General features: G+C 37.7%; 1 protein-coding gene across 4 annotated transcripts in view; it reads right to left on the bottom strand.

Annotated features, from left to right (window-relative positions):
- Window positions 1-26,155, bottom strand: part of FAM193A (family with sequence similarity 193 member A) — a 98,709-nt gene that overhangs the window by 31,699 nt on the left and 40,855 nt on the right. For all 4 annotated transcript variants that reach the window (XM_042812577.1, XM_042812574.1, XM_042812575.1 and 1 more), the window contains 13 exons: window positions 24,705-24,849; window positions 20,322-20,399; window positions 18,708-18,820; window positions 18,316-18,558; window positions 16,253-16,406; window positions 15,976-16,155; window positions 11,327-11,578; window positions 8,779-8,977; window positions 7,224-7,496; window positions 6,619-6,901; window positions 5,250-5,436; window positions 4,172-4,402; window positions 1,638-2,481 (listed from right to left, as the gene is read on the bottom strand). In XM_042812577.1, coding sequence (XP_042668511.1) covers window positions 1,638-2,481; window positions 4,172-4,402; window positions 5,250-5,436; window positions 6,619-6,901; window positions 7,224-7,496; window positions 8,779-8,977; window positions 11,327-11,578; window positions 15,976-16,155; window positions 16,253-16,406; window positions 18,316-18,558; window positions 18,708-18,820; window positions 20,322-20,399; window positions 24,705-24,849 — 3,182 coding nt within the window. The remainder of the gene's footprint in view (window positions 1-1,637; window positions 2,482-4,171; window positions 4,403-5,249; window positions 5,437-6,618; window positions 6,902-7,223; window positions 7,497-8,778; window positions 8,978-11,326; window positions 11,579-15,975; window positions 16,156-16,252; window positions 16,407-18,315; window positions 18,559-18,707; window positions 18,821-20,321; window positions 20,400-24,704; window positions 24,850-26,155) is intronic.

The raw sequence follows: 26,155 nt of genomic DNA, 5'->3' as shown, positions 1-26,155 counted from the left end.
TACGTTTCTTCTGGAAACAAATTCTTTGTTGCCTCAGTTCTACAATACCTGTACATTTTTCCACAGCTGATCTTTTGTGCCTTTGCTAGTTTAGTCCAGCAACCCAATATCTTGAAGAAATTACAGCCAAAGAAATTATTACACCATATTACACCATCTTTCTTTTAGTTCTAAAGACAACTACTCCAAGTGGCTACCCAGACCAGATCCAGAGAGTTGCACAATTACCTCTTTATAAAATCAGATTCATGTTTCTACATTTGAACAACAGCTTTCAGAAATTGTTAAATATACTTGTATAAACAGCAGAAAAAGCATCTGTCTGTGTGTATCTACATACACAGAGAAAAAGAGAAGAAAAGATGCAAGTGACCTAAATTCCTTCTACAGTATACCACCCATCCCTATGCAGAAAAGATTAGAGTTTTGTCTTACTTAAACGACTGGAATACACTGTTCTCTGTAAATTAAAAAACAACAAAGCAAACAAAACCTCATAACAATATAGTATTCAGAAGAACTAAAGTATAGGAGAAAAAAAGTTCAATGCTGTACTCAGGCACAGGCTGCCACTGGAGGAATGAGGTGCTACAGGCTTACCAGGCAGCACAGCAGCATGAACTGCAGTGTTAAGTCATTCTAGCAAACACGTCACTTGTGCACTGCTGCTCCTCAGCTGTGTGCTCTGAGCAGACATTTCTGTACCACAAAGCTGCCCCGACCACCAGCCCCAGGAGGGACCAAGTGCACTCAGGAACAGATCCAGCAGATAGAGCAGCCCGCTGCCAAGGCAAATCAGCTAGCAGTGCACGTGTTCAGCAGCTTTGCTATCGGCCTTAGCAGCTTTCAGGAAAGCAGAACAAAAGAATGCAATGGAAAGAAAATTATGTCAGTGCAATTTGTTTGAGTTCACTCAAATTTCTACGCTTTTACTATTCTTATTGGGTGTATAAAACCTATTTCCTAGCACAAGCTGATATTCACATGGAGAACACACTCAATATATTTAATTAAACAACATTTCACTAAAATTTTCACACTGGCAAGTGAAAAAAAATAGTAAATCGGTTTACTACACCTGTTAATGCAAATAGTAAATGAAAATAATTATTACCACTGATAAACGAATCGTTATTCTTCAACAACAAAATCCAATAATTTTCCTTGTGCACAGATTAAAACTATTTTAGACAAAATTCAACTCTATTTGAGGAACATCCTTGCTTTTACACAAGTTCAGAATGGAATTCAGCAAATTCATGCTTTAATATATGAATATTTCTTAACAAGTACAGGCTTTATGGATGAGACTGCCTTTCTTAGAAGACAAAACCTGACAAAACAGAGGCATATGCTACCTTACTCAGGCTTTAAAGCCTTCTACATCTCTTCACTAGAAGCATATACACATATCCTAAAAGGAAAACGCTATCTTCAGATTGTGCATCACCAGCGAGCACCCTGAAAAACAAACTGAAGTTACAGTGACCTGAGTTTTTCCTGACACCAATTTCTCTGGGCTTTTGTTGTTGGATTTGTTTTACATTACCAGATTGAGTAAAAAAAGATTTTAAGCTTCTGGACTTAAGTAGTAACAGTAAAAAAAGAAAACGAACAAGCAACTTGATTTTTCTCACCAATGGAATTGTTGACTTTGTCCCCTTTTTTCTTCTTGTTTTTCTTGTTCTTGCCCTTCGGTTGAGGAGAATCTGCAAGTATTAGCTTATTATTCTGCTGCTGCTCACTTGGTGAAGGGGATTCACTTGTGATGGGTGCTTTCTCTTCCTTTATGTGGTTCAACTGTTTTTTGTTGTTGTTGTTTAATTTCTTCTCTTCTTTTTTAGGTTCTGCAAGCACTGGGAGCTCTGCTGCTTTTGCTTTGGATTCTATTTGGTTTCTGGTTTTAGTCTGAATTTCAGCTGCTTTGGAGGATTCAACAGGCTTTTTCACTTGTTCAGAGCACGGTTTGTTTATTTGCTTTAGTTTCTGTTTGTTGTTTCCTTCTTTATGTTGATGCATAATATCAAGCAGAAAAGAGAGGGGCTCATGCTGCTTTACGCTCCCCTCTTTCTGATAAAGCAGTTTTGAGTCTCTAGTGTTCACAGCATTGGATGGTTCACAGCCTGCCTCTGAAAGCGGCCTCTGTTCTGTGTGATTCACGTGTCTCGACAGTGAACCAGAGGAGGTTTCTATCTTTTCTGATTGCTCAAGTGTACCATTCTGAATGTCTTCAGGTGCATTTGGGACAGATTCCTTTGCTGCCTGACAGTTTTGAGTAAGCACGTCCACCTTTTGACAGTCCTTATTTGTTCGCTCTTTCTTCTTTTTCTTTACAGCCCTCAACTGCTGAAGTTCTTGAAGCCGCTGTAGTTCTTGTTTCAGCCTCTCTTCTTCTTCCTCCTCTCGCCGCCTCTGCTCTTCAAGCAACTGGTGATGCTCCCTTTCCCTGGCTTCTGCTTCAAGTCGAGCCTTTTCTTCAAGCTACAAAATAACAATTAGATTACTGGAAGTGACACAGATTTTGAAAACAAGTTTTAGCTATCATTACTCGTTTTCTGTGCAAACATTGAGTCTCAGAATGTTTGCATAACCAATTTATTTGATCCACAAGCATGCAGAAAAAAAAAAAAAAGCTGCCTTTTAAAGTACATTGAAATCCTTTTGGAATTTCTGTAACACACCTGACTGTTGTCAGTACCAACTGTTCATCTTCTCTTTGCTACTGCTAAGCTTAACTTCATACCAAAGATTTCTAAAATCACAAGAACAAAACGTTGAAAATGAAATTTCCCACTTGATTCTTTTATCTATTTGTGTATTACTGAGGTAACCGAAGCTTTTGTCATAGGTTGCATCACTTATCTGTTCTCTTGCTATGTATGCCAGCAGCTTCTCTGTTCCAGTGTTTAACACTAGAAGTAATCATTAAAAGCAACTCAAAACACAACAGCAAGCACATCTAAGATGCATTAAAAGCTGTCAAGAACAGTAAGGATGATGATATTTTGTTACCTGCAAGCTCACAACTAAATATAACAAAGATAGAAAGGACTTTTACCAGCTGTTACTGAAAGTTCCTGAAACTGTGCAACATTTATCTTTCATGACAAGCAAAACGAAAGCTATATGCTGAGAACAACTGTATTCATATACTCTTCTCACACATTTCAAAGCATCTACAGAGGATTCCTTTTCCACAGTTATAGAAGTCATGCAAAAAGCCCCATCACCCTGTTAAGGGAATACCAGGTCTTTCGAACCTATGGAAGCATTACAGCATGCAGACTTAGTGCCAGCAAACTAAGCCACATACACAAAATAGTTACTGTGAAGTCACATAACATGATTATCAAAATACAAAAACTTCCAGCAACTAACCTCAGTTGGTTTAAACAGTTTCAACTTCACACTTAAAATTGATAACTAAATTGCAATAAGAAAAGCAATTTCTCCTCTTGTTCAACTTAGAAAAATCATTTTCCTCTGTTAACTCAGCAAATGTTGTTTTTGGAAAATAATTTCCTTATTAAATTTAAAAGGCTTTTTTTTTTTTTTTTTTGCTTTACATGTTTTCACTAATTTTCATTTGAAAGTGATATATTTTCTTTTTTATTGCCCACTCCTTTGCAGCTTTGCACTTCACTCTAACTTACGATGGTCTTTGTGTCACTGTGAGCTCCTTTCAAGGTGCCCAATGCAATCATGCTACAAATATCAAAACTTGACTTTTCCACTTTCTCAAAAGCATTAATCTCATGTTTTTTGCCTTCCTACAGTCATACATCATAACTATCATTCCAACAAAGAGACACTGATTTTCTAACTTCCTGCACTTCTAAAATGCCCATTCAGTGCAACAATCAGATTTTTATTTCTGAAACTTAATAACTGTGTGGGAAATTCCCACATAAAGATGACATAAAGAGACTAAGAACATGACAGCAACGTTGTGAGAACTCTTCCTAGTCTAAGTAACTTCTAAGAGAGCATCAGCAAAGGTAAGCAAGCCTCACTTAAGCAAACAGACAGAACCATCACAAATGACACAAAAAACCAAGTAGGCCACTATTATCAAGTCAGCACATGGTCATATACTTACAGGGAGGTCACAAAACATGCTTACGGATTCAAAAGTGTGAGGATTTAGGATAAACACACTCTTTTATCTTACCTTTCTTTGCTTATGTCTTGCTCGTTTGGCTGCCCGAGAACTGCTAACTGGTTTGGTTTCAGAGCTGTTTATGAACTGTAGCAAGTCTTCCACCTTTCGATGGTCAACAACACTTTCCCTTTCAGAGATCTGATCCGGTTTCTTGGGCTGTTCCTCCTTCCTTTTGGTCAGACGTAAACGAAGTTTTTCTCGCATCTCAGCATAATTTCTACTGGTTGGTGCAGCTGGTGGCTGAAGGACATCAGAAAAATATTTCGTGACTGAATCTAAATTTCACTGACCTAACACAAGATTTTGAAACCGCAGAGACCTTAAAAAAACTAGGAGTTCAAACCAGAACACTGAATTCCATGTTGTTTGTAGGCATACCTGAAGGTGTATTTAACAGGCAACAGACGTATCGGGCTTGTTGCTAACTTGTGAAGTCTATTTCTTTAAAATACCTTTTAAATTAAGTCAGCACTTATCAAAATGCTCCACTAAGGCAGATTGTTTACAATAATAAAAACAGAGAATGTATTGTTTGGGTTTTCCTTTGATAAAAATGTTATATAAACTCACACTGCCAGAGTTCTTTAAGGATAGTTGTTGGGTTTTTTTAGTATCATGTTAAAATGAATACTTCAAGAACTGAGATTTCTATAGATAGAATTGCTACAAATGCTTTTTTTTTTTTTTTAATAAATCATCTTCTATTAAGTGCATTTTTACTTGAACTTACCACATTATAAATAATCACACTACCCTAGATAAGTGCACACACTCATGAAGATGTCTACGTGGCAGAATGCCCATTTGCAGTTTCACAGGCAAACATGTGATCTATTATCCAAGTCAACTGCTTGCTAAAGCTTTTAGCCATTTTTATTACTTTTTATTTGCCTTCAACTGGTCTTGTTTCGATTTTTCATTTCAAAGAGGAAAATTAAGTTCTGCCCACACACTCAACTTCCTTTTGCTACTTATCTCTTCAGTGAGTTCCAACACAACTCCCACTTAGCTGCAGTCTAATAAGATCCATGCAACTGATGATACATTAATAAAAAAGCAAAATAAAATTGAAAATCCAGCAACTTACTCCGCCATGGCCGAAGAACTCACAGTAACAACAGTCACAGTATTTTCCTTCCTTCTGGTTTGTGGATGTTGAGGTACTTGAGCTGTGCTCTGAACAGCTGTCTTCATCTTGACTCTCCTCTCCATCATACTGCTGATGATCGTAAGTGTTACTGTTCTCACAGCGATGGCCCTCACAATCAGGATCACTGTGTGAAATTAAGTAAAAGTTGGTGAAAAAAAATCTGGATAATAATGGAAACAATGTTTGAAAGAAAAGAAGCAAAAAAGCATGCAGCTATATGTACATCTACCAGGAACAATGATTCTCAAACTGGGATGTCAATCACCAGTGATGTATCAAATTCTAAGGCCCTCATACAGTAGCTTTCAAAGGGAGATGCTCAAAACAAAGCAGAAAGAAAAAAATCATGTATGGTAAAGTGAATTATGAAAAACTCATCAGGTGCCTCATTAGATCAGTAGCCTACAAAGTGAGTTGTGGAACTGTTCTTCTTTGTCTTAAACCAGGAAAAATAATTTCAGAGGCAGAAATTTTTAGCTTTAATATTGAATGGTTTTGAAACTGTCACCTGCCTTATCACTTGTGCATTGCACAGCTCTCTTCATACCACAACTTATTCCTAAAATCCCCTGGTTCTAGACACATTTTTTTTTTTCTCAACTTAAAAAATTGAGGATCGGCTAAAAACAAGATGGTGCCACAAGATCCTGTTTGTCACTTAATTTTTTGAGAGGGGAAAAAAAAAAAAGCAGGTCTCTTCAATAAGCAGTTACACTTTTGTAAGCACTGCTTTGTAACTGCTTATTGAACAACCCTGCTTTTTTATCCCCTCCAAAGGGCTGCATAACTATGGAACATATCGTGGTTCCAGAAGGACTGAATGACAGATCTGATTTTGCTGTAACTGTAAAGTATTTAATTCAAAGGAAGATCTCATCTAGTGTTATTACTTCTTTGTTCATATGTTAGCAAGGTGAAAACGCCATGACCTTTCACATGCCAAAACGTATGTGCATCTTCTTTCTGAAGCAAGAAGCTCACTCTTCCAGCTCCCCCAGAAAAGGAAATTTATCAAAAATTAGTGATCAAAACAGTGGGAGGGAAAAAAAAAACCTGTTCAAATTCAGTATTCTAATTAGGGGAAAAGTACGAGAAAACATAACATATAACAACAGGTAACTGCTAGTTAGCGCAAACTTCCTGGCTAGTCAGTCTGAGCAATGCACCTACTATTTTCTCTTGTCTGGAGAGAGCTAGCATTACAGTGCCCAGCAGGGCAGTGAGACACCACATGCTATGGAACAACAGATACAACTCTGCAGAAATCAATGCTTTACTGATTCTGTCACCCAAGCGCCAGACTCACCTGCAGACACTTGGTGGGGCACTTACAGAGCTGTCTGTGGTGGAAGTAGGAGGTACAACTGTAGTAGGACAAAGACCTGAATGGGGATCCACAAACCCAGGGGCTGTTGCAGCAGTTTTGGGAAAAGAAGGAGCAGCAAGGTTTGGAAGATGGGGTGTAGAAGCTGGAGACAGTGCAGCAGGAGACAGCGAAGGAAGCGATGCTAAACTGGTAGGACTATTTCGTGGTGCAACTGGTGCAGAATGTCTATGGTCCTCTTTATTAATATTGTGGAACACTTCACCTAAATTTGGAGGGGAAAAAAAAACAACATTACAACTGGAAGAAATTAAGTCTCCAATTAATTACCCAAGCAGTCACTTAAAGTGGTAGACTTTCTCAGCCTCTCTAAAAACTATGCAGTACTTCCTGATCTGCCTACTAGGAGTCCCAAATCCTAATATTAAGATGCCTTAAAAATTTCTTCAAGCCAGGAATACAGAGATTGAAACTCAGGAGTATTAAGAACACCAACTAAAGATAATACAAACTACAGCAAACATACATAGAACTTCGATGTGTACTGGAGACAGTTACTAAAAAGTGTGTGAATTAGAAATCCTTACCTATTGATGAAGGTCTCTTAGATGATACTTTGAATTGGTTGCTGCTTGACTGCACTGTAGTAGCTGTGCAGGAGACAGAAGAAGTAGCAGAAGAGGTTGCCATGACAACTTTGTTAGCTTCCATAAAGGCATCCTGGAAATTGTACAGACATTTCTTCTTTGCAGCATTTTTCTTTTCTTTGCCATCAGTAACAGCTGATCCTTCATTGCTAGATGTGGTAGGAAGTGCTTCGGGTCTTATTTCTGAGAGTGCTGGCGTTAGTATATCATTCCCTTCAATTGAAGTGCACAGAATAATTAAGTATCACAGAATTACAGAATTGTCTTTACGGTACTCAGAATTAAACATGTAATAATTTAGATGGGATGTTACAAGACCAACAAGGACACCTCGTTCAAGTTGGCTTAATCAGTTCAGCAAAGTGATCCCCCTCCCTCCCAAGGACCTCTTGCCCAGAATACAGATGCAATAAAATGTGCTACTAAGTCTCAAAGCAGTCAATAACCTTAAAGTTACAGTTTTAAGAATCCTGATATATGTGCAAACAAGTAGCAAAGATGCTACAGACCCATATACATTTATTGAAGAATTAAAATTGGATACTTTATTACATGCTAAGCACGTAAACTTCAATATCTGAACTCCACATTAGCCATGCAACAATTGCAACACATGAAGTAGCAGCACATTCTTCTATCAACATGGTACAAGACATCTTTAATTATTGGTGATTCCAGCTAACTATGGTAACACCTTTGTGATCAGACCTCCCACAGAAGCTTGCCACCAACCACCCCTTAGAAAAGGTACTCCTAACCAAGTCTGCACAAAGACAAGCTACGCTACTGGTGAGGTTCTCTGTAAGTTTATCCATTTCTTTTCTTTTTAACATCACTTCAGTAGCTCGATACAAGCAAACAGCAAACCACTCTGAAAAATATTCAGACATAAAACCAGGCTTCCTTTTTCACACAAATTACATTTTACAAGAGCTTTTCAACTTCTTTGCTATGAGGTGAATGGAAAGGCACATACACACTTATTTCTCTATTAACCTCTTCTATTTAACTTCAACCATTAATATCTCCAAAAGCTTCCTGGCTTAAATCAACCTCTTTGTACGTGCATGCCTCTGGAATGACAAGGTTTATTTCTGTGCAAGGTAAGGAGGAGAATGCAGTACCACATTACCAGTGCTCTTGCAGTCCCATAGAAAATAAGCAGATCTTTGTGGCAGATAAAAAGCAACTTAAGTTCTCCCTGACTTCCAATTTCTTTGCAGTCTTAAACATTCAAGATGAAAATATTTCTACAGTGAGCAGAGGTGAAAAACATTGTTATTCTTTTGCCTTTGGAGTCCTATTTCCAAGATGTAAGAATATATTTTCCAATTTTCAGTCCCACTCAAGTAGAAATGGCAGCAAATCCCTGCCAGAATCCCATCTCATTAAGAACATGATGATGAAACCTATCATTCCTGGAAATAAGTGCCACATTCCACTGCATGACATAAGGATTTTAACTAGTCAGTGTCAAGTAATAACAAAACCTCACCAGGAATTGTATCAGGCAAAAACGTAGCAGGATTCCAGTTCTTGTCATTCATCATCTCTGATCCCCAGAGACTTATAAATTTAGAGCTATTCCAATCTGGAGTACTCCCAAAACAGCTTGGATAAATATGATCTTGGAGAGATGCATTGAATACTTGATGCTTGTTTGAATGATTCTGAACTGGAGCTGGCGGTAATGCCTACAAAAATAGAGAGTATTTTCCTCATTGATATTCTATTTGCTTACACAGTCACTCCAACAGCAACATTCAAATCATAAATTGTTTCAATTGTGAAAGGCATCATAAAAAGCTAAGGGTAATAAACGTTATTTCCCAGAATGATAAAAAGATCACTCTGTTGATTTTTAAAAGCAGATAATGTGTTACACAGATTTTATGTACAAGTGTGTGTTTTATGATCATAAACTTTTCCTTCAGGTTTTGATAACAGATGAATACAAAACAAAGCATCCTCCAAAAATGTTTGGGTTAATATATATTGGTGGATCCTCACTTTTCATCTAAAAAAGTACTTATGTCAATGTACAACTTAATAGGAATTATTATTACCTTCCAAAGCCCAAGATGCTAAAAGCAATCCTCCGTGACATGACAACCATTACTACACAAAGCAGCTGTGATAAAGGGATTACTAACACTTCAGGATTGGAAACAAGCACAGTAGAAAAACAAAACACTGTTATCTGAAAGCATCATTTTCAACTTGGTTCTATTTGTCTGCTTTTCTCATCTAGAAGTATTAACAGGTTCCTGACTTAAAACTTCACAGCAATGAATGCAACCTTCTGTTCTTAAAAGCAACCAAAAACAACAACAAAAAACCCCACAGAAATACTTTTTCTGTTTTATAAAGGCAAGTTGTTGCTCAGGGTTCAGAGACCTTGAGCAGTGCAAGCATTACGTTCAATTACCACCACATTTAAAAAAGCCAAAGGGAAGTGATTCTATCCTATTTCTGCACTACATTTAATGCAATGAAAAACCTAGACAGATGTAGACAAGTATCAGCTGAGTTCAGTAACATTTCAGACACTAACATCTAAACACAATGAAGAAAACTCATCATATACCCAGTTACTCTTGTTTTTTTTTTTAATCCAGACATTTTCATTATCTGACTGATCTGGAAGGCTGAAGCAGCTCAAGCATCCTCCATAAAAGAAAACTTGCACATATGGGTACAAAAGAAACATCACAGGGACAGAACAGCCTATCCATGATATAATGAACCAAGTCCTGACCTGATGGGGTTTATTAGCTGCTTTACTACCAGCTCTGCCAAATTCATCTGGTTGTTCAAATACAAAAGCTCCCTAAAGCTTCAGCTTCCACATACGTCCTTCTAGCTCCCACATAACAAAAACACACGGAGCCCAGCTGGTTCAGGTGCTGTGCCAGAACTAGTAGATTAGGGCAGTACAACAAAGCCACTCAGTGCTAGCAGCTTGCCACTCCACATGGGGCTGCTGGTGTAGCCTCAAAAATACACTGCAGATGTTCCACCATGCAAAGATCTCTTGAAAAGAATGACAGCAGAGAGAAGGGTATCACATGGTTGGCAGCTTGAGTAGACTGCTACAAAGGGATGGGGAAGAGTGCAAGAAGGATGGCAGAAGATGGTGCAACAATTTGGGATGTCAGAAGAAAGGCTGTAGGCTGTTAAGAAATGTCAACACAACACAACAGAGAAGGAAGAGGTAACAGTAAGATAGGACAAACAAAGCTGATGTTAATAGCGATGCTAAAAATTACTCAATGATCATCACAGTGAGCTAATCTTCTCTCCTTGCAACCACAAGATCTCTGGATCAAAAAAAGGAAGGTGAGAGGAATGCATCATAGTAACCAGTCTTTGCCCCTTTAAGCAGGGCTCATAGTTCAACTGAATGAAATATGTGAAATGGCACCACATCAATGTCAATTCCTAGTTTTTGATTCATGCTTCCAAAAGGAGACACCAGGCCTTAATCCATGCTCTGTACCACTTGCTTTTTCATTAATTACATGTTGAGTCAAAAGAATTTTGCAGAACCTGCAAAAAACCAAGTTCTCTCAAAGCACAAAAATCATTTAAAAGACTCCTATGCCTAACTGTCTAAAAATAAAAAAGTGCTAGCATTTTGAACTAAAAATCTCAGAACATTATCGCCAAAATGGAATATTAAATTCTGACCTCCTATATATTAAATGAAGATTTAATTAGTCCTATTATACTGACGAAAGTCTCATTACTCTTCCCACCATTCCAGACCCATTTGACTCTAAATTCCTTCTAATGAAAGCAAGGAAATTATCAGTCTTCCTGTTGCAAACTACTCTTAGTTTTGCTGTGCGAGCCTTTCTCCAGTTCTGACTATGCCCTATTCCTTACACTTCACTATTCCCTCTAACAGGGAATCAGAATCCAAACAGACAACGATTTAAAAAGCAATGTTTACAGTTTTACTGATACTCAGTCACCTGCTAATTTATGCCAGCATACAGTAATTTCCTAAGATCGGGACACATCTACCTTGACAGGCTTACCTTATTGTGTGTAAAGGGGGAAGCTGTATACAAGGTGGGATGGATAAGTGGACGAGGAAGGTGGGGAATTGTATGCAATGGTATATGTCCATGGATATGAGGATAAAGATGAAGTGCAGGATGTGCAGGCTTTTCAGGATTCATAAACTGATGGCCAGCAGGCAGGCGCCCAGTTGCAAGTGCAGAGGCTGTTAGACCTGAAGCTTCTTGTTTGCAAACATGACATTCACAAGCATTTGGACCTTGGTCAGCCTGTAAATGCACAACAAAATACAATCAATGTACTTGACAATACAATCAGATAATTCTATGCATCCTTTTTTCTTAATAATCATAAATACAGTTTGCTTTTGAATACATCTATTAATAAATCCAGAGCATCCGGAAAATTCCTTCATCATGAAAAAACATTAATTATTAAGTACTAATGGAGGATCTTCATCTTAGATAAGCATGGAATGCTCTCAAGGTCAACATAGTTTGATACCAGATTTTGAATACCTCCTATCAGTGACAGTAAGATAATTTGTATCCAATTATCAAGGACAGGCAGGAAGAGGAAACCTTGATAACATTAGATAGTTGCTAGATTAATTCCACTATAAAAATGGAATTGGATGTTTATATTTCACAATTTCCCAATTATATGGAAAAACAGTACACACAACAGTAGTGGTAAGGGCTAATTAGCTGACAAAGTTGGAAAAAGCCCTAAGAGTTAGGGAGAGCATGGCCAGTAAGTCAAGGGAAGGGATTTTTTCCCTTTGCTCAGTGATTGTGAGATAAACCTGGACTGACGGGTCCTCAGTACAATAAATGAGGACACACTGGAGCAAAGGGTCACAGAGATGATTCAGGATTTAGAGCACACATCTAGGGAAGACTGAGAGGGCTGGGATTGTTCGGCCTCCAAGGAGAAGACTCAGGAGGATCTTACCCATGTGCATGAATACCTGACTCAGGGAGAGGAGGTAAGCAAAGATAAGAGAGCCAGGATCTTCTCGGCTGTATCCCATGAAAGGATGAGAAAAAACAGGCATGGATTGAAATACAGGAAATTCCACTCCAAGTGTTTATGTACTTATTCTATTGTGAAGGTGGCTGAACACTGAAGCATGTTATCCACAGCAGTTTTGAAGCCTACAATCCTTTGTGATATTCAAAATCCAACTGGACACAGAGCAGAGCTGAGGCTCCTCCTGAAGAATTTGCTTTGAGTAGGATGGTAGGACTAGACCACTGCAGAGGTCCCTTCCAAATTCACTTACTATGCAGCTGCCTTACAAATAAATGCATGCTTTCCTGGAATCTTTTACTGATCATCTTCAGACTCTAGTCTTTAAAGGACTCAGGTACTCTGAAAGAAAAGACACTCAGGAAAGAGCTGTGTCCATTTTCTTCTCTCAGCTTAGTACTTTTTACTACGACTGTCAACTGACATTTTACTGAAAGACAGTTTTACCAGAAGGAATACAGGAACACTTCCCAGCTGTTACTTCTCCCCAGTAATGAGGCTTTACACATCTTTTCCAAGAAGCAACAGTAGCTTCTTAGCTTAACTTTCTAGAAAAGAATTGACAGGTAGCATTTCTCTGCAACATGCATGCTTTCCTCTCAGAAACACATAACACTTCATCTTAACTTAGAAATATTACAGCCTTTGACAAAGGTTTTTTTCAAAACATGAAGATTTCTTAAACCATATACAACAAATGAATGAATTAGATCTATTAAGAGCAAATACAACTTTCTCCTGAAACAAGTATTATCACAAGCAACAAGTAATAATCTAATAACAAATTAAAAAGAGGAAAAATAAACAAAAAAAGCAATGTGAAGATTCAAAATCTGATTCTGACCAGCCTTTGGGTACTTGGTATGAAAAAGGAATTTAAAGTGGAATTAAGAAGTTGATGGAATCAATTAATGACAGAATCACAGAATGGTTGAGGTTTCTTAGCAGAGACCTCTGAGCCTTCTGGGCCAAGCCCTGCCCCAGCAAGACCACCCTGAGCAGGATGCACAGACCCACATCTAGGCTGCTTTCACAGATGCCCAAGGAGGAAACCCCTCAGGCTCTCTGGACAGCCCTGTGCCAATGTTACATCATGCTCACAGCAGAGAAGTACTTTGTGGAGTTCAGATGGAATCTTCTGTGCTCTCATTTGTGCCCAGTGCCTCCTGACCTGGTAGTGGTCACTACTAAGCAGAGACTGACTCCATCCTTTTTGCACCCTCCCTTCAAGCCTCTCATCCATCAGAATCCCCAGGTCCTCCTCCAAAGGGCTGCTGTCAGTGAATTCTTCTCCAAGCTACTGCACAAATCCACCAATGCACAAGATCACCGGAATGCGCAGGCATGATCAGCCCTTGGTGAAATAGTGCTGAGTGTCTCAGATCATCTCTTTATCTCCTACATGCCTTAATGTGCCTTCCAGGAAGATTTGCTGCATGATCTTTCTGTGCCTCCAGATCACCAGGTCTTCCTTTCTCACTTAAAAGCAGGAATGATATTCCCTCTTTTCCAGTCACTGGAAACTTCAACTGACAGCCATGATTTTTCAATGTGATGGAAACAGCAAAGAGATCCCCATGGACCTATTTGTCCTGAGGCTGAAGAGTCCCAGCTCTGAGCATCTCTTCAAAGAAGAGGTTCCCTGGGCCCTCAATCATCTCTGGCAGCCCTGTATTGCACTCCTTCCACGGTATCCAGGTCTCTCTTACATGGGAGGCCCAGAACTAGATACAACACTCCAGTGTAGCCTCACCAACAGTGAGTAGAGGGAAATGATCACCTCTTTTCAGTGCTGATATTCTGCCTAATGAAGGCAGGAAATTAGAAATTTCAATAGATGGTACAAAATGATCTCCAACACATCAGTGAAATGAATCACATGAACGCAGCATTACAAAGTAAATACTCAGCTTTGATAAAAAAAAAATTATCAGGCAAAAAAAAGTCATTAGGAGTTCTTCAGAATTTTTTCCCCCCCCAAAGCAAACAGAAAAAAAGGGTTAAATAACATCTTAGGGAAGTAACCTAAACTGTAGGGTGAAATGGAAGCAGACATATAATTTCAGCATCATTTGGTTTTCTACAACAAATGTAAAATCTGTTCACCCTTTTCCAGTTAGCTTGACAAGCTAGATGTCTCAGCACATTTAATTACTGCATCGGTAAGTCATACATAGAAAAAAGATTTCTCAACAAGCTTGTTGAGAGAAGTTGCAGCTTAATACTCAAAAGACACTAGAAAATCCTTCCACCAAAAGGCCTTACAGACATGCTAACCACAGGGGACACCTAACAGCAGCTCCCACCTGACTATCAACTAATCACAGAATTGCTGGGGTTGGAAGAGATCTCCAAGAGTTCATGAAGTCCAACCTCCCTGCTAAAGCAGGTACCCTACAACCTACCCTGGTGTCCAGCCAGGTCTTGAAAGTTTTTGCAGGAGGAGACTCCAGAACCTCTCTGGGCAATCTGTTGCAGTGCTCTGTCACCATGCCATAAAGGAAGTTCTCCCACATATTTGTATGAAATTTCCTCTGTTCAAGTTTTAGGTCACCGCTCCTTGTCCTATCACACCACCAAGAAGAGCTTGGCCTCATCCATTTGTCTCCCACTTCCTTTTAGATGTTTTTAAACATTTTCAGATACTTCCTCGGTCTTCTTTTCCCCAGGCTGAACAGACCCAGTTACTCAGTCTTATAAGGAACATGCTCCAGGCTCTTAAATCACCTTTGTGGCCCTCTGCTGGACTCCTAGGAGATCCCTGTCTTTTCTGCACTGGGGAGCCAAGAACTGGATACAGCATTTCAGATGTGGCCTCACCAGGGCAAAGTAGAGGGGGAGGATCGAACCCCTCAAAGACTTCCATTGGCGTAGAATCCTTTGTACAATAAGAGTGATTTTTAGAGTAACATTTCCTCTCTCAAAGTAGTAAACTCATGTTAGAACTGTAGGATAACTCAGATTGAAAGAAACATAAAGACAAGTCCATCAGATGAATTATTTTGATGGTCATAGAACTATTTGTTTAGCTGTTAAACCAGACCCCACTACCTGCTGAGCAGATACTCTGGGTAAAGTTTCCTGTGTGTTTTAGTGAACTTACAGAAGAGAGTACAACAACCTTGAACAAAAGCAAGAAAACAAAAAAAGAAAACATGCAAATACCCAAGAAAAACACACAATAATAAAAAACCCACACATTATCCATATAACAAGCTACTACCCAGCATTTCAGCAAGGCAAATTAGTCCTCAGATGTGACATTAAAAAGCACCCATTAACAACATGCTCTCATTGTAATCCCCCCAACAGCAGTTTCACACAACACCAACATTTAACAAAGACTGAGCTGAAACCACCAAGATACATTTCTTAGTATCTGTTTTTCATTCATATAAGCACAAGATAGAAATCACTTCTATTGAAAACATCTTTAATATAATTAATGCGTTTCAGGTTGTGAAAAAAGAAGGATATTACCTAGGACAATAGACAATCAACTGAAACATATTTTAGATATCACAGCTACCTACCGATAACTCAGCATATTCAAGTTGAAGATATAATTCATATTGACAGTCAAATTTCTGATGTTACTAAAAGGTTGTATTTTTTTCTTCATAGGTTACAATACCTGTTGACTAGGGTAAGAAGGTGGTGGACTATCCATTTTCGCTTCATCTTTCCTTAATGCCCTTTTTCCTAGAGACATTTCCTCCTTTTGAGTCCCTGGTGGCTCACCACTACTTTCTCCATCCGCTTCTTCATCATCTGCTTCTGAGGAGCTGCTGCTAGTACTGCTCACCTGAGGAGACTGTGTAACATTAACTCATTAACATGGGAGTGAAGGACAAGCTTTTCTTCAGCAGTAAGATCCAAATGCCAGAAAAAAGACAATCTAAGTGTTGTACCTCATCTTTCAATGCCATGTTTTCATCTCCGCCATTTAGCTCACTGTGAATTCCATTCATGTTGGCTACCACTTCTGCATCATCGTAATTATTCAGTGGGTAGATATCAGCAAACTTTGCTGATAATGGTGCAACATCTTCATCATCACTACCACTGAGAGGAAAAGAGGCTTAGATAAATCCCAGTGCTTAGTAACCTCAGTTATTGTGAAAGTAGTCACCAAAAATAAAGTTGAGAACATCACTTGTATAAAAATCCCAATTAGGAATTCAACTCTTCTCTTTTGAGTTAACTGACCTTACTTTTCAAATTAAAAAATAAATAAATAAATAAAATCAAGCAATCTCTGTACACTCCTACTAGATACAGTGGCTTCATGCCAGAACAGAAAGTAAGATTCTCTGCTATTTCTGTGTAAGATATTATTCCATCAATGTCTTGTGACCAAGAAATCTACTGTCTTTGTAATGACAGGATACAGATGACCTTTAATTTGATGAAAAAATGCCAATGATTTTGCTTAAAGAAAGTGTGAAGTGACAAAACAATATAATACATACACAATATGTCAAACAAGTAACTTTAAGTAATCAACATTGAACATGTCAAAGTAAATCTTGAATTTCTCAACTGCAATTAGTTCCTAAATGACCCTTCACCTAAGTGCTTTCCTGATAACCTGCTTTCAGTCTTAACAGAAGTCCTGTTTCCCCTTTTACAGTCAGCTAGAACATGCATGTTTTAGTACCCACTCTAGGGAAATGTTGCAAAGATTCTTTAATTCATGTTTTCACAGCAATCCAAAGCTCTTAAAAAACAGCTCTCACACTGAGCACCGTATCTTTTTACATTCTATGAGACACTTCACCAAAATTTAAGTGATGGCACCATAAGTCACGCTTCAAATGTGCAACAAGAACATAAAACAAGCAGGGTTAGGTCCAATACAAGAAATGCCTCTCCCTCAAGAAGCAGTGATATTTCCCTTAAAAAAAAAAAAAAATAATGAAATAGACTACTTACACAGTATATACTTGGATACAACTTGTTTATTTTCTGAATTCTGCATTCTTTGTTTCAATTTCAACATCAAAGCTCATGAAAGTTCACAGAAATAGCAAAACATGCTTATGCAGCAAACTGTATTGCCACATAACCTGTTTTCAAACATGTCTCAAATTGATACAGAAACTCTAGTCCTGTTATGGAAGTGTAAATCATACATTACAGTGGATGCAACAGGAAACTGAACTTAATAAAGTCATTTCATCAGAAGCATCCCCTTCATCTGTGCTCCCATCATTCATCACACCACATTAACACAGTTCTAATGACAATTCCTTGACTGTACAATCATCATGTACTTCAGTAGCATTCCTACCAGTACTGAAGACTTTTTTTTTCCTCCTATTTCTTTAAAACATTCTTCTGGAATTTCACCTGATTAGAGACTGATGGCTAGTTCCGCCCAAACTGCATACAGAAGTCAATCAACCAGTTTTATACTGCCAGAATTATGGTGGAGACAGAAGTCTGCCATTAGACTAAAGCCTCGAATCTCACTGTGATCTCAACAAAATAAGAAAGGGTGGCAAACACTTCTGACAGGGAGAACTCTTGATGCAATTCTCCAGTTAACACGCCTTCAGGAAGCCTAATAAAAGCTTTTCAAGAACTAAAGAAAAAATATATCATAAGCAGCAACCATTACTCAAATTAAAAACATCACCATTTACCTTGTTCAAATTAAGAAAATGTGCTATTTTAAACTGATGCCTTAAAGCATGCTTGTAATCTCAAAGCAGAAAAGTACATATGATGCATACATCTAGCAGTGCTGTTAAGTCCAAATCTTCGGAAAATTAAAAAAAAAAAAATCAGGATTTTAGTTTCACAATGGATAGAACTGGACTTGGGGGACTTCTGAATTCAGTATCAGGATTAACTTATTTTCTTATAATTTTCTGATGTTAAAACAGAATTATCTAACGGTGGTCAGCCTGCATAACTTGCCTTCTGAAGTTCAATTCAGTATTCCAAATTTTTAAAACTGAGAACTTACAAAGTTGGTGCAGAACCATTGTCTGCGAGGATCAGCCTCGGATGCTGCTGAATTGTTATAGGTGAGCTGGAACCCGATCCTGAACTTGCTGAAGACATACTAGGTGGGCGGATCTCAGATAGATAATCCGGAGCTGAATCAATTTGCAGTGGTAACTGGTTAATGTGGATATCATCCGTTATAGGAGAATCCATGATGCCACACGTCAAAATGTGTGAAAGGCTGCAGTCATCACAAGTACATCTGTTCAAGAATTAAGATTACACACTTTTATGACCTTCAAGCATTCATTTGAAGTAACCAGACTCTTTCTTGCAATAATGTTTCCTTTTTTCCTCTAACACAAGAAATGAATCATTTATTACGATTTCAAGTTAAAAACATCTGCTCACCTTCTTCTATAATTACAGTTGGGACAGTCAGGCATGCTCAAACGTGATGACAGCATGTGCCTCATTGTATCTGTGAAGTTGTTCTCCCCAGCTAGTGCTTTCTTGTTATTAAGCTGAAGTAAATTATAAAGGCATTGTTTTAGTAGTGCAAGTCTTTCCATTAACAATTCAATAGCACATCTGATTAACAAATGGCATAATAAAAAAGGGTTCTTTGGGCAAGATATTTTAAAAGAAAGTTTTATCAAAGTAGTGTTTTAACCACAAGTTAAAAGATTCCAATTTACAAACAACACACTTTTGGCACTCAAACTTCAAAAGAAACTGTGTTTCTTCTATGAAAAAGTAAAGTAGTCATGTCCACCTCCTTTAGTCATTTGTAACTGCATCCTGCATGGTATTTCTGCTGACAAATACTGAACTTGAGCAGTTCTCATCTTGTTTCATGGTATGGACAAAGGACACAGATGACAAATGAAGAAAGAATGCAAACTCATCCTTATCTTGCAAAGAAAAAAATATTAGGACTAATTGTGCAGCCACAACTGGATAAACTCAAGCAAAGAAGTAGCTGCCCAAAATAAGATTTCACCACTCTAGTGAAAAAAAGAAAATCCAAATAACCCCCAACTGGCAGAGGCCTAATCCTGAAAGCACTTAATTTCATTAGATACCTACAAACCTTAGGTTAAACAAGGATGTGCCTAAGCTTCAGATCTGACCCTTACCCAAGCAGCCATTTGCTTACAGCTCACTTAAGCCCAATTAGGATCAAGTAAAAAGAGCATTTTTCCTCAAGTCCTCTGAGGAGCCCTGTTCAACCGCTGCTCTGAAGTTGCAGCTAACAAATGCTTATGTTCCATATAGACAAAAGTACTGATGACCTTTTTGAGCAATTTAAGCTTAAGTTTACTAAAACATACAATCATACGCTCTAACTCATGACTAGCATGTCTTTCCATACAGTGGTACATGAACAGAGATCCAATCTTGGCTTTAGCCTAATCATTGTATACTATTATGGAAAGGATAATACACGCTTGAACAATTTCAGGCTAGAGAATAGAGTGTGTCTTAAACAGCAGATACAGAGAAGTACAGCTGGCCCCTCCCTGGCTACAGTTTAAAATCAAGCAGGTAGCTCTGCTCAAGCTTTACCCCCAGAACAAATTTAAGAGCCCTCTCCAGGATTCCCAGCTCCAAAGTCTGAATAAATGCAATCATCTTGCCCTGCTGCTGTTTCTCTCAATCCGCAGCTCTGCATACACAGGAGAATTTGATACATTCTCAAACACAATACTCCCTATCACGTACATCAAGGCAGCTCTATGCTCAACGTTTTAGATCCCACTCAGAGGCACAGAGAATTCTCCTTCCATAGCATCAAGAATTTTAACACTGCATATTCAGTGCTAAGACCACAGTGCTTGTTTTTACCTTTTAGTAACGCTTCTTGGATCTCGCTTTGAATTTTGGCTGATCAAGTTTAAAGCCTGGCATAGTCACACAACCAGATCATACAGAACTAGTGTAATACACTATACTCAAACATTTGCATTTTGAAAATACACATGGAGTATTAGTATTACTTAACATGGTTTAAAAAAATCCTACCTGCTCTTCAATAAAACGCCTCTGTTTAAAAAATTCCCAGTCTTCCTTTAGCATGCGTTGTTTTGTTTTCATTGCCATCTAAAACAGAATTAAAGGAAAACTCAGTGGTTTAATCACAGAGATCATATGCTTATAGTCAGTTGTTCTATCAAAGTTTTGTGAAATGTAACTTACCTGCATCATTTTTCAAGCACTTGCATATTCAGTCACTTATTTTATTTCCTAACCCTACTATTTGAATCAGTTAAATAAATAATTTTTATTCATTTACACTTTAAGTCAGATTTTTCCACTATTATTCCTTAAGGATTTGCATGGATTTGCTTCTTCCTCTCAAAAAATTAAGCATTTTCATAGTATTTTTCATAACTCGTGCTTGGCATTAAATCTTCCACATCTCAAATCCACTGAAATCCATTAAAATGTAGTGACAAGAGTTTTGGCAAGGCCTCAACACAGGCACAGTGCCAACCCATGTACCACATGTAGAACTAATCTATGAGTGTAAAAAATTAGAAGAGTAAACATAAAATGAAGTAGTGACCTCGACTAACACTACTCCTTTTATCTCTATGTATTTCATGCCTGTGATTTACTTAAAGCTGGAAAAATATTTTATAACAAGTAGGCCTCAAATCACACTGTAAATGCACAGAGTCCACAACTTCTTGCATGGAAACAACCTTTTTTAATTTAGTGAACAAACTCACTGACAAAACCCAAAAATTTCCATGAACTTTAACGGAGCAAAACACAAGAACAAAAGTTTCTCTTGCTGTATGTTGCACCTTTTTAAGAGCACTGGCTCGCTGGTCAAGAAAATCAATTATTTAGGTTATCTATTTTTTTTTTCCATTTATTTTGTTAATAAAGAGAATTCTAACACTATAAATAAATATACGTAATAAAATATATGTATATGTATAAATACACCAAACTTTTTCATAAAGATTTGTTAAAAAAAAAAAAAAAAAAATCAGAGTTCAATAGGTTATGCCACTGCAATCTTTCTTTTTTCTTCAGAAATGTCTCTCAAAACTCATACTTGAACTGAAGTTGTATGCCAGAATATTAATTGGAGTTATTGCTACTACCATTATTTAACCAGGGAAACTGAAGTTCTAAAACTGGGAATATGAAACAGCGTTAAGTGGCAGAGTTTCACCTAATCAATTTGTAACACAATCAGCAGCATGCAATTCTAATTACTACTGTGAATTTTGATTTCCCTTGGTACTGTGAGGCTACAGGAGTAGAAAAAAAAAAAAAAAAAAAAAAAAAAAGGAGTTAATTGTGCTCATGTATGTGCCTTTTAAAACAGAACAGCATGTATGAAATATCCTTGAAGCACTGGTACCATTTCTTAGACACTACTAATTACTGCAGAGCCTGAGACCAGAAGAGGGAGAGATTTCATCTTGGTTGCATTATCGCCATCTGAGCACCTTAAAGCTACATTCAAAATCAACAGAACTCATAGCTTTCAATGCCCAGACATGTTACCATTAAAGACAGGCACCTACACTTGTTTAAAATTGCCAATGCATTAACTGGGAGCTGCCTACTCAATCAAGCCTGCCAAGAAACTGACAAGGAAAATAGTATGGTTTAACTCTTGGTACTCTTAACTACTAATGGAGGAAGGAGCTGGAATTAATGTTTTCCTACTTCCAGCTTAGCAGTCTTTCCTATAGCCCTGTCTGCAAGTATCTTATTAATTCCATGAATAACAGGCTATCACTTGTACCATCTTTTTTTTTTTTTTCCACCCATGAATATTTGTTATTTCAGTAGAACAAAAGCAGCTTCAACACAAACCACATGATTCATGCCCAAGAAATCTTTTGGGACATTGGAGATACAAATTCAGATGTATCAAAAAGAAAAATTTACATTTCAATCTTGCACGTCTGCAACAAATACACTAGCAATGCTGCCCAATGGGGGAAAAAATGTCCGCCGCCACGCTTCTTCCTTCTGCCCTGTTTATTCAAAGGCTAACAAGCATTTGAGATCAATTAGACATGCTTAGGTGAGACAGGCAGGTGAATAAGTACTTTTTCCCTCTGAAACAGATTTAATCATAAAACAAAACTAAGTATGGTCAGAACTGACATATAACAATAGATCTCCTACAAGAAACTCTGATGCTTGCACACGTTTGGAAGCATCGAATATCCTGTGATACTTTAAAATCTATCACATGCGGACAGTACCTTTGAGCACCCTAAATTCCATCTGTCAAAGTGATCAATTTCCTACCCTGTTTGATTTACGTAGATAGTATAAAGATAACAAAATAACACCAACAAATATGCCTGAAAATACAAAAATTATTTTCTACTCTGCTCACCAGGACTCTTAACAACCTCAACAGAGAGCTGAACAAGAAACTCTGTGCTCTCAAGGCGCTGTGCAAAGGCAGCTCTGTATTCCTTCATTCTGTGGGAGCCAGCAGTATTAAAAATGGAAATGCCCACAGAGTACGTATTATTATCTAGCCATTACCTATGGTAATGATCCAAATATATTTCAGACTTCTCAAGTTAAATACAATCTAAACTTGGTAAGGAAAATACTAGGACCTGGAGGCACAGACTACATTTATTTAAACTCTTGTATTTCAGATACTTTGAACATCTTCCTCAGACCTGAGCTAGTCACAAATAAAGGTGCTGACACAAACAAACGATTTGCTTGAATTTTATTACAATGTACACCCATGAAAGAGGAGTGCATTAGTACTACAAGCCTGTGTGTGATACAGCTGTCTTACAGTCTTTTAAAAAACTGCATTATTCGTATAGAACAAGCATCAAAACACCATAGGAGAGATCTGTATTATCTCCATTGATTCCTTGTCTGAACATTGAGGTATAGTTCCAAAGACAAAGAAGGATCATTTATCTGTGCTGATCTGCGTGTTCTAACCTTTGATACACCAGCAACAGAACTTAACTGTTTTATTGAGCCAAGAAGCAAGAAATGAACATGCATTCACAGTTAAGATCAACAGTTTCCATAGTAGCTGGGCTCTCCAATTTCTACTTGACAAAAATATCCCTGCAAATGCAGGTAAGATGGTCATACTGAATTGCACATTTTTGATTAAAAAAGTATAATAACCATCCACAGATAACATCAACATAGGTTTTAATGAGAGACAGTGAAAATTGTCTATGTGCAAATTACCAATTTTTATAGAATGTATTCATATTTAAGTTCCAACATGATGAGAACTGAATTGGGATCCCTTTCTTACTGTGACAGCAATGACAGCCACAGCACCCTGATATCATAGGGAAAATGAATTGTAGTTACACAACATAAGAAATTTCACTGAGCTGCCATCTATTATTTAGGTGCACAAAAGCAGCCTGACCAAGAAAAAACTTGGTAATTGATAGCTCAGTGATGCAGACCCTAAATATAGAACAATCTCCAAAAATAAAGTAAGTTATGCATCATCTCCATCTTGAAGGCTCTGAAATTACTAGAAATTTACTTAAATCGTTATCACACAGAAGAGCCACTGAAGGACTAAAATGTCCTACAGTGTTACTATAACACTTGAAGGCATCTTACTACTCATAAGAGTAGTGTAGCATTAGTAAGACTTACATTAGATCTCCGTATTTGTAATGCTCATAAAACTTCAAAATACAAGTAGATCTATAAAACTCTACCTTCAGTTACTCAAGTTGTTTGAACTAGGGACAAAAAGCAAGTAACTTTAGGAAAACGTAAACACTTTCCAAATAAACAGCAAACTTTTCTAAAAGCAAGCTCTTGATAATACATGAATCAGAACAGTAACACCATGCTCTGTAAAACAGCATAGGCACAGAATAAGCTGTGAAAACTCACAATTAAAAAGCAGGTGACCACAGATGTCTCAAATACTTCTGTAGTGAGACTTACAAGCTCTGCTTTTGAAAGCTGTACAAAGGTCACTGTCATGCTACAAAACATGTATAAATACAAGTCATTTTAAAGCCATCTCTTCTTATTAATTTCACTCAATGGAATTATTTTTGAAGCCTAGTATTCAGGGATTTTTCTCCCCCTAGTAATAACTAGGGAAGAAAGTTTCATATTCATGCACTACAAGTGTTTTATAGACGAAAGCCACTCAAAAATATCTCCAAGCCACAGCATAACAACTTGCTACAATAACTTGATGGTATTTTTGTAAAATTACTGTTCCATTCTGGCATATTAGAGTTCTTCTCTATTTTGAAAGACCGACATCACTAAAAAGGTTACATTTTGCAGCTTCAAAGCTCTGGAAAGCAATACCAAAGAAACTCATCACCAGAGGCACAGCCTTCCATGGGCCACTCCCAACATAATTAGTCATGAAACTGTTTACACAGTTCTTACCTGTTCATCAACATAATCATCTATTCTTTTCTGGCATTCAAGCCATGCTTCAGCAACTTGCCCCATTTCCTGTTCCAGCTGATGATACCTTTGTAGCAAGGTACTATACATATCTTCACTACAGGAATCGTGTGTTGTTCCAAGCCTACAAGATCAAGCAGCACTTGTTACACATGAGATATCTGACTGGAAGAAAAAAAAAATAAACCAATAAAAACAATCACACATAGTTCTACCAGTCCATAAAATGTTGAAGTGCAATTATTGATACACCTAGGCCCACGTAGCTGCCTGCATCTCAAAACGAATACTTTTAGTCATTTTTCAAAAAATACCCAACAATTGTTCCAGTTTTCTATAAGCAATAATAGAAAGAATGTGGGAAGTGCAACCTTTCTGGAGCCTCTTTCCAATGGGTAACCAGATGTCAACCCTTCCGAGCAATACTTACTCTCAAAATTTCAATGCTTGATACATTTATCCTTTCAAATCCTACAGGCTAAATATACCTGTTGACTGTTTACTGAATAGTTAGATTGTAAAAATAAAGCCAGAAGCTCATTAATCTGAACTCTCATGATCAATGCTAAAAACATTACTAGACAAACTGGAGGTCCAGTTGGGGAAAACACTGTGAAATGATGCAAGAGAAATAACTTGGTTGTATGCAGTAATCTACTAACACTTGAGATGCAACATCAATTTCAAAATGCATTTATGCCATTCACTGATGGCTGTCCCCAAAAGGGGTCCCAGGAAAAAGACTTCATTTCTTTTCAAATACTTTGCTTTCGTAATTGATTTACTTATTTATGGTATTTGCTGTAAAGCACATCGTCACAATGACTCAAGTAAATAAGCAAGCTCCCTAAATCTTGACTACAAAAACAAGGAGAAGTCAAAATTATCTTAGGTATAAGATTAAAGCACACTGAACTGTAATGACCTATGAATTGGTACAGACTAAAGCTCCTCAACATTACTCTTACTGGGTAATTAAGGAGAAACCAGCTGACACTTAACTAGGCACAGAGGTTGTACATTGGTCAAAGGGCTTGACAAGCCACTGCCAAAACCAAATCCCAAACATCTTAACAGTTGACATCAAAGCAAGATCCAGCATTTCTGGGAGGTTTGTCACAGATTTCAACCACAACAGGATGCTAATCCAAACCAAGAACCTATCACCCTGCCTATGAGCCCTTAAATTTAAGGTGGCAATTAAGTATAAACAAGCTGAACAGAACTCAGCGATCATTAACTTACGGCCCTTAAACATCACTTCACCAATGAACTCAAGTTTCATATTGTTGGTTTTGCAACCTGCAACACAACCACTTTAGAAGGCTATGTGAACAATTCTGTACACTAGAAGCTCAGGAAATCCTCCTATGATAGGGTGCAAAAACTACTTCAAAGGCATATGGCCATTTTAAGAATCAATGATTTTT

This window comes from Centrocercus urophasianus, unplaced genomic scaffold, assembly GCF_019232065.1.
Source record: "Centrocercus urophasianus isolate 14NV4802_14NV808 unplaced genomic scaffold, USGS_Curo_1.0 seq_13, whole genome shotgun sequence".
In the NCBI taxonomy this organism is placed as follows: domain Eukaryota; kingdom Metazoa; phylum Chordata; class Aves; order Galliformes; family Phasianidae; genus Centrocercus; species Centrocercus urophasianus.
This window is presented reverse-complemented; position numbering and strand designations above follow the sequence as displayed.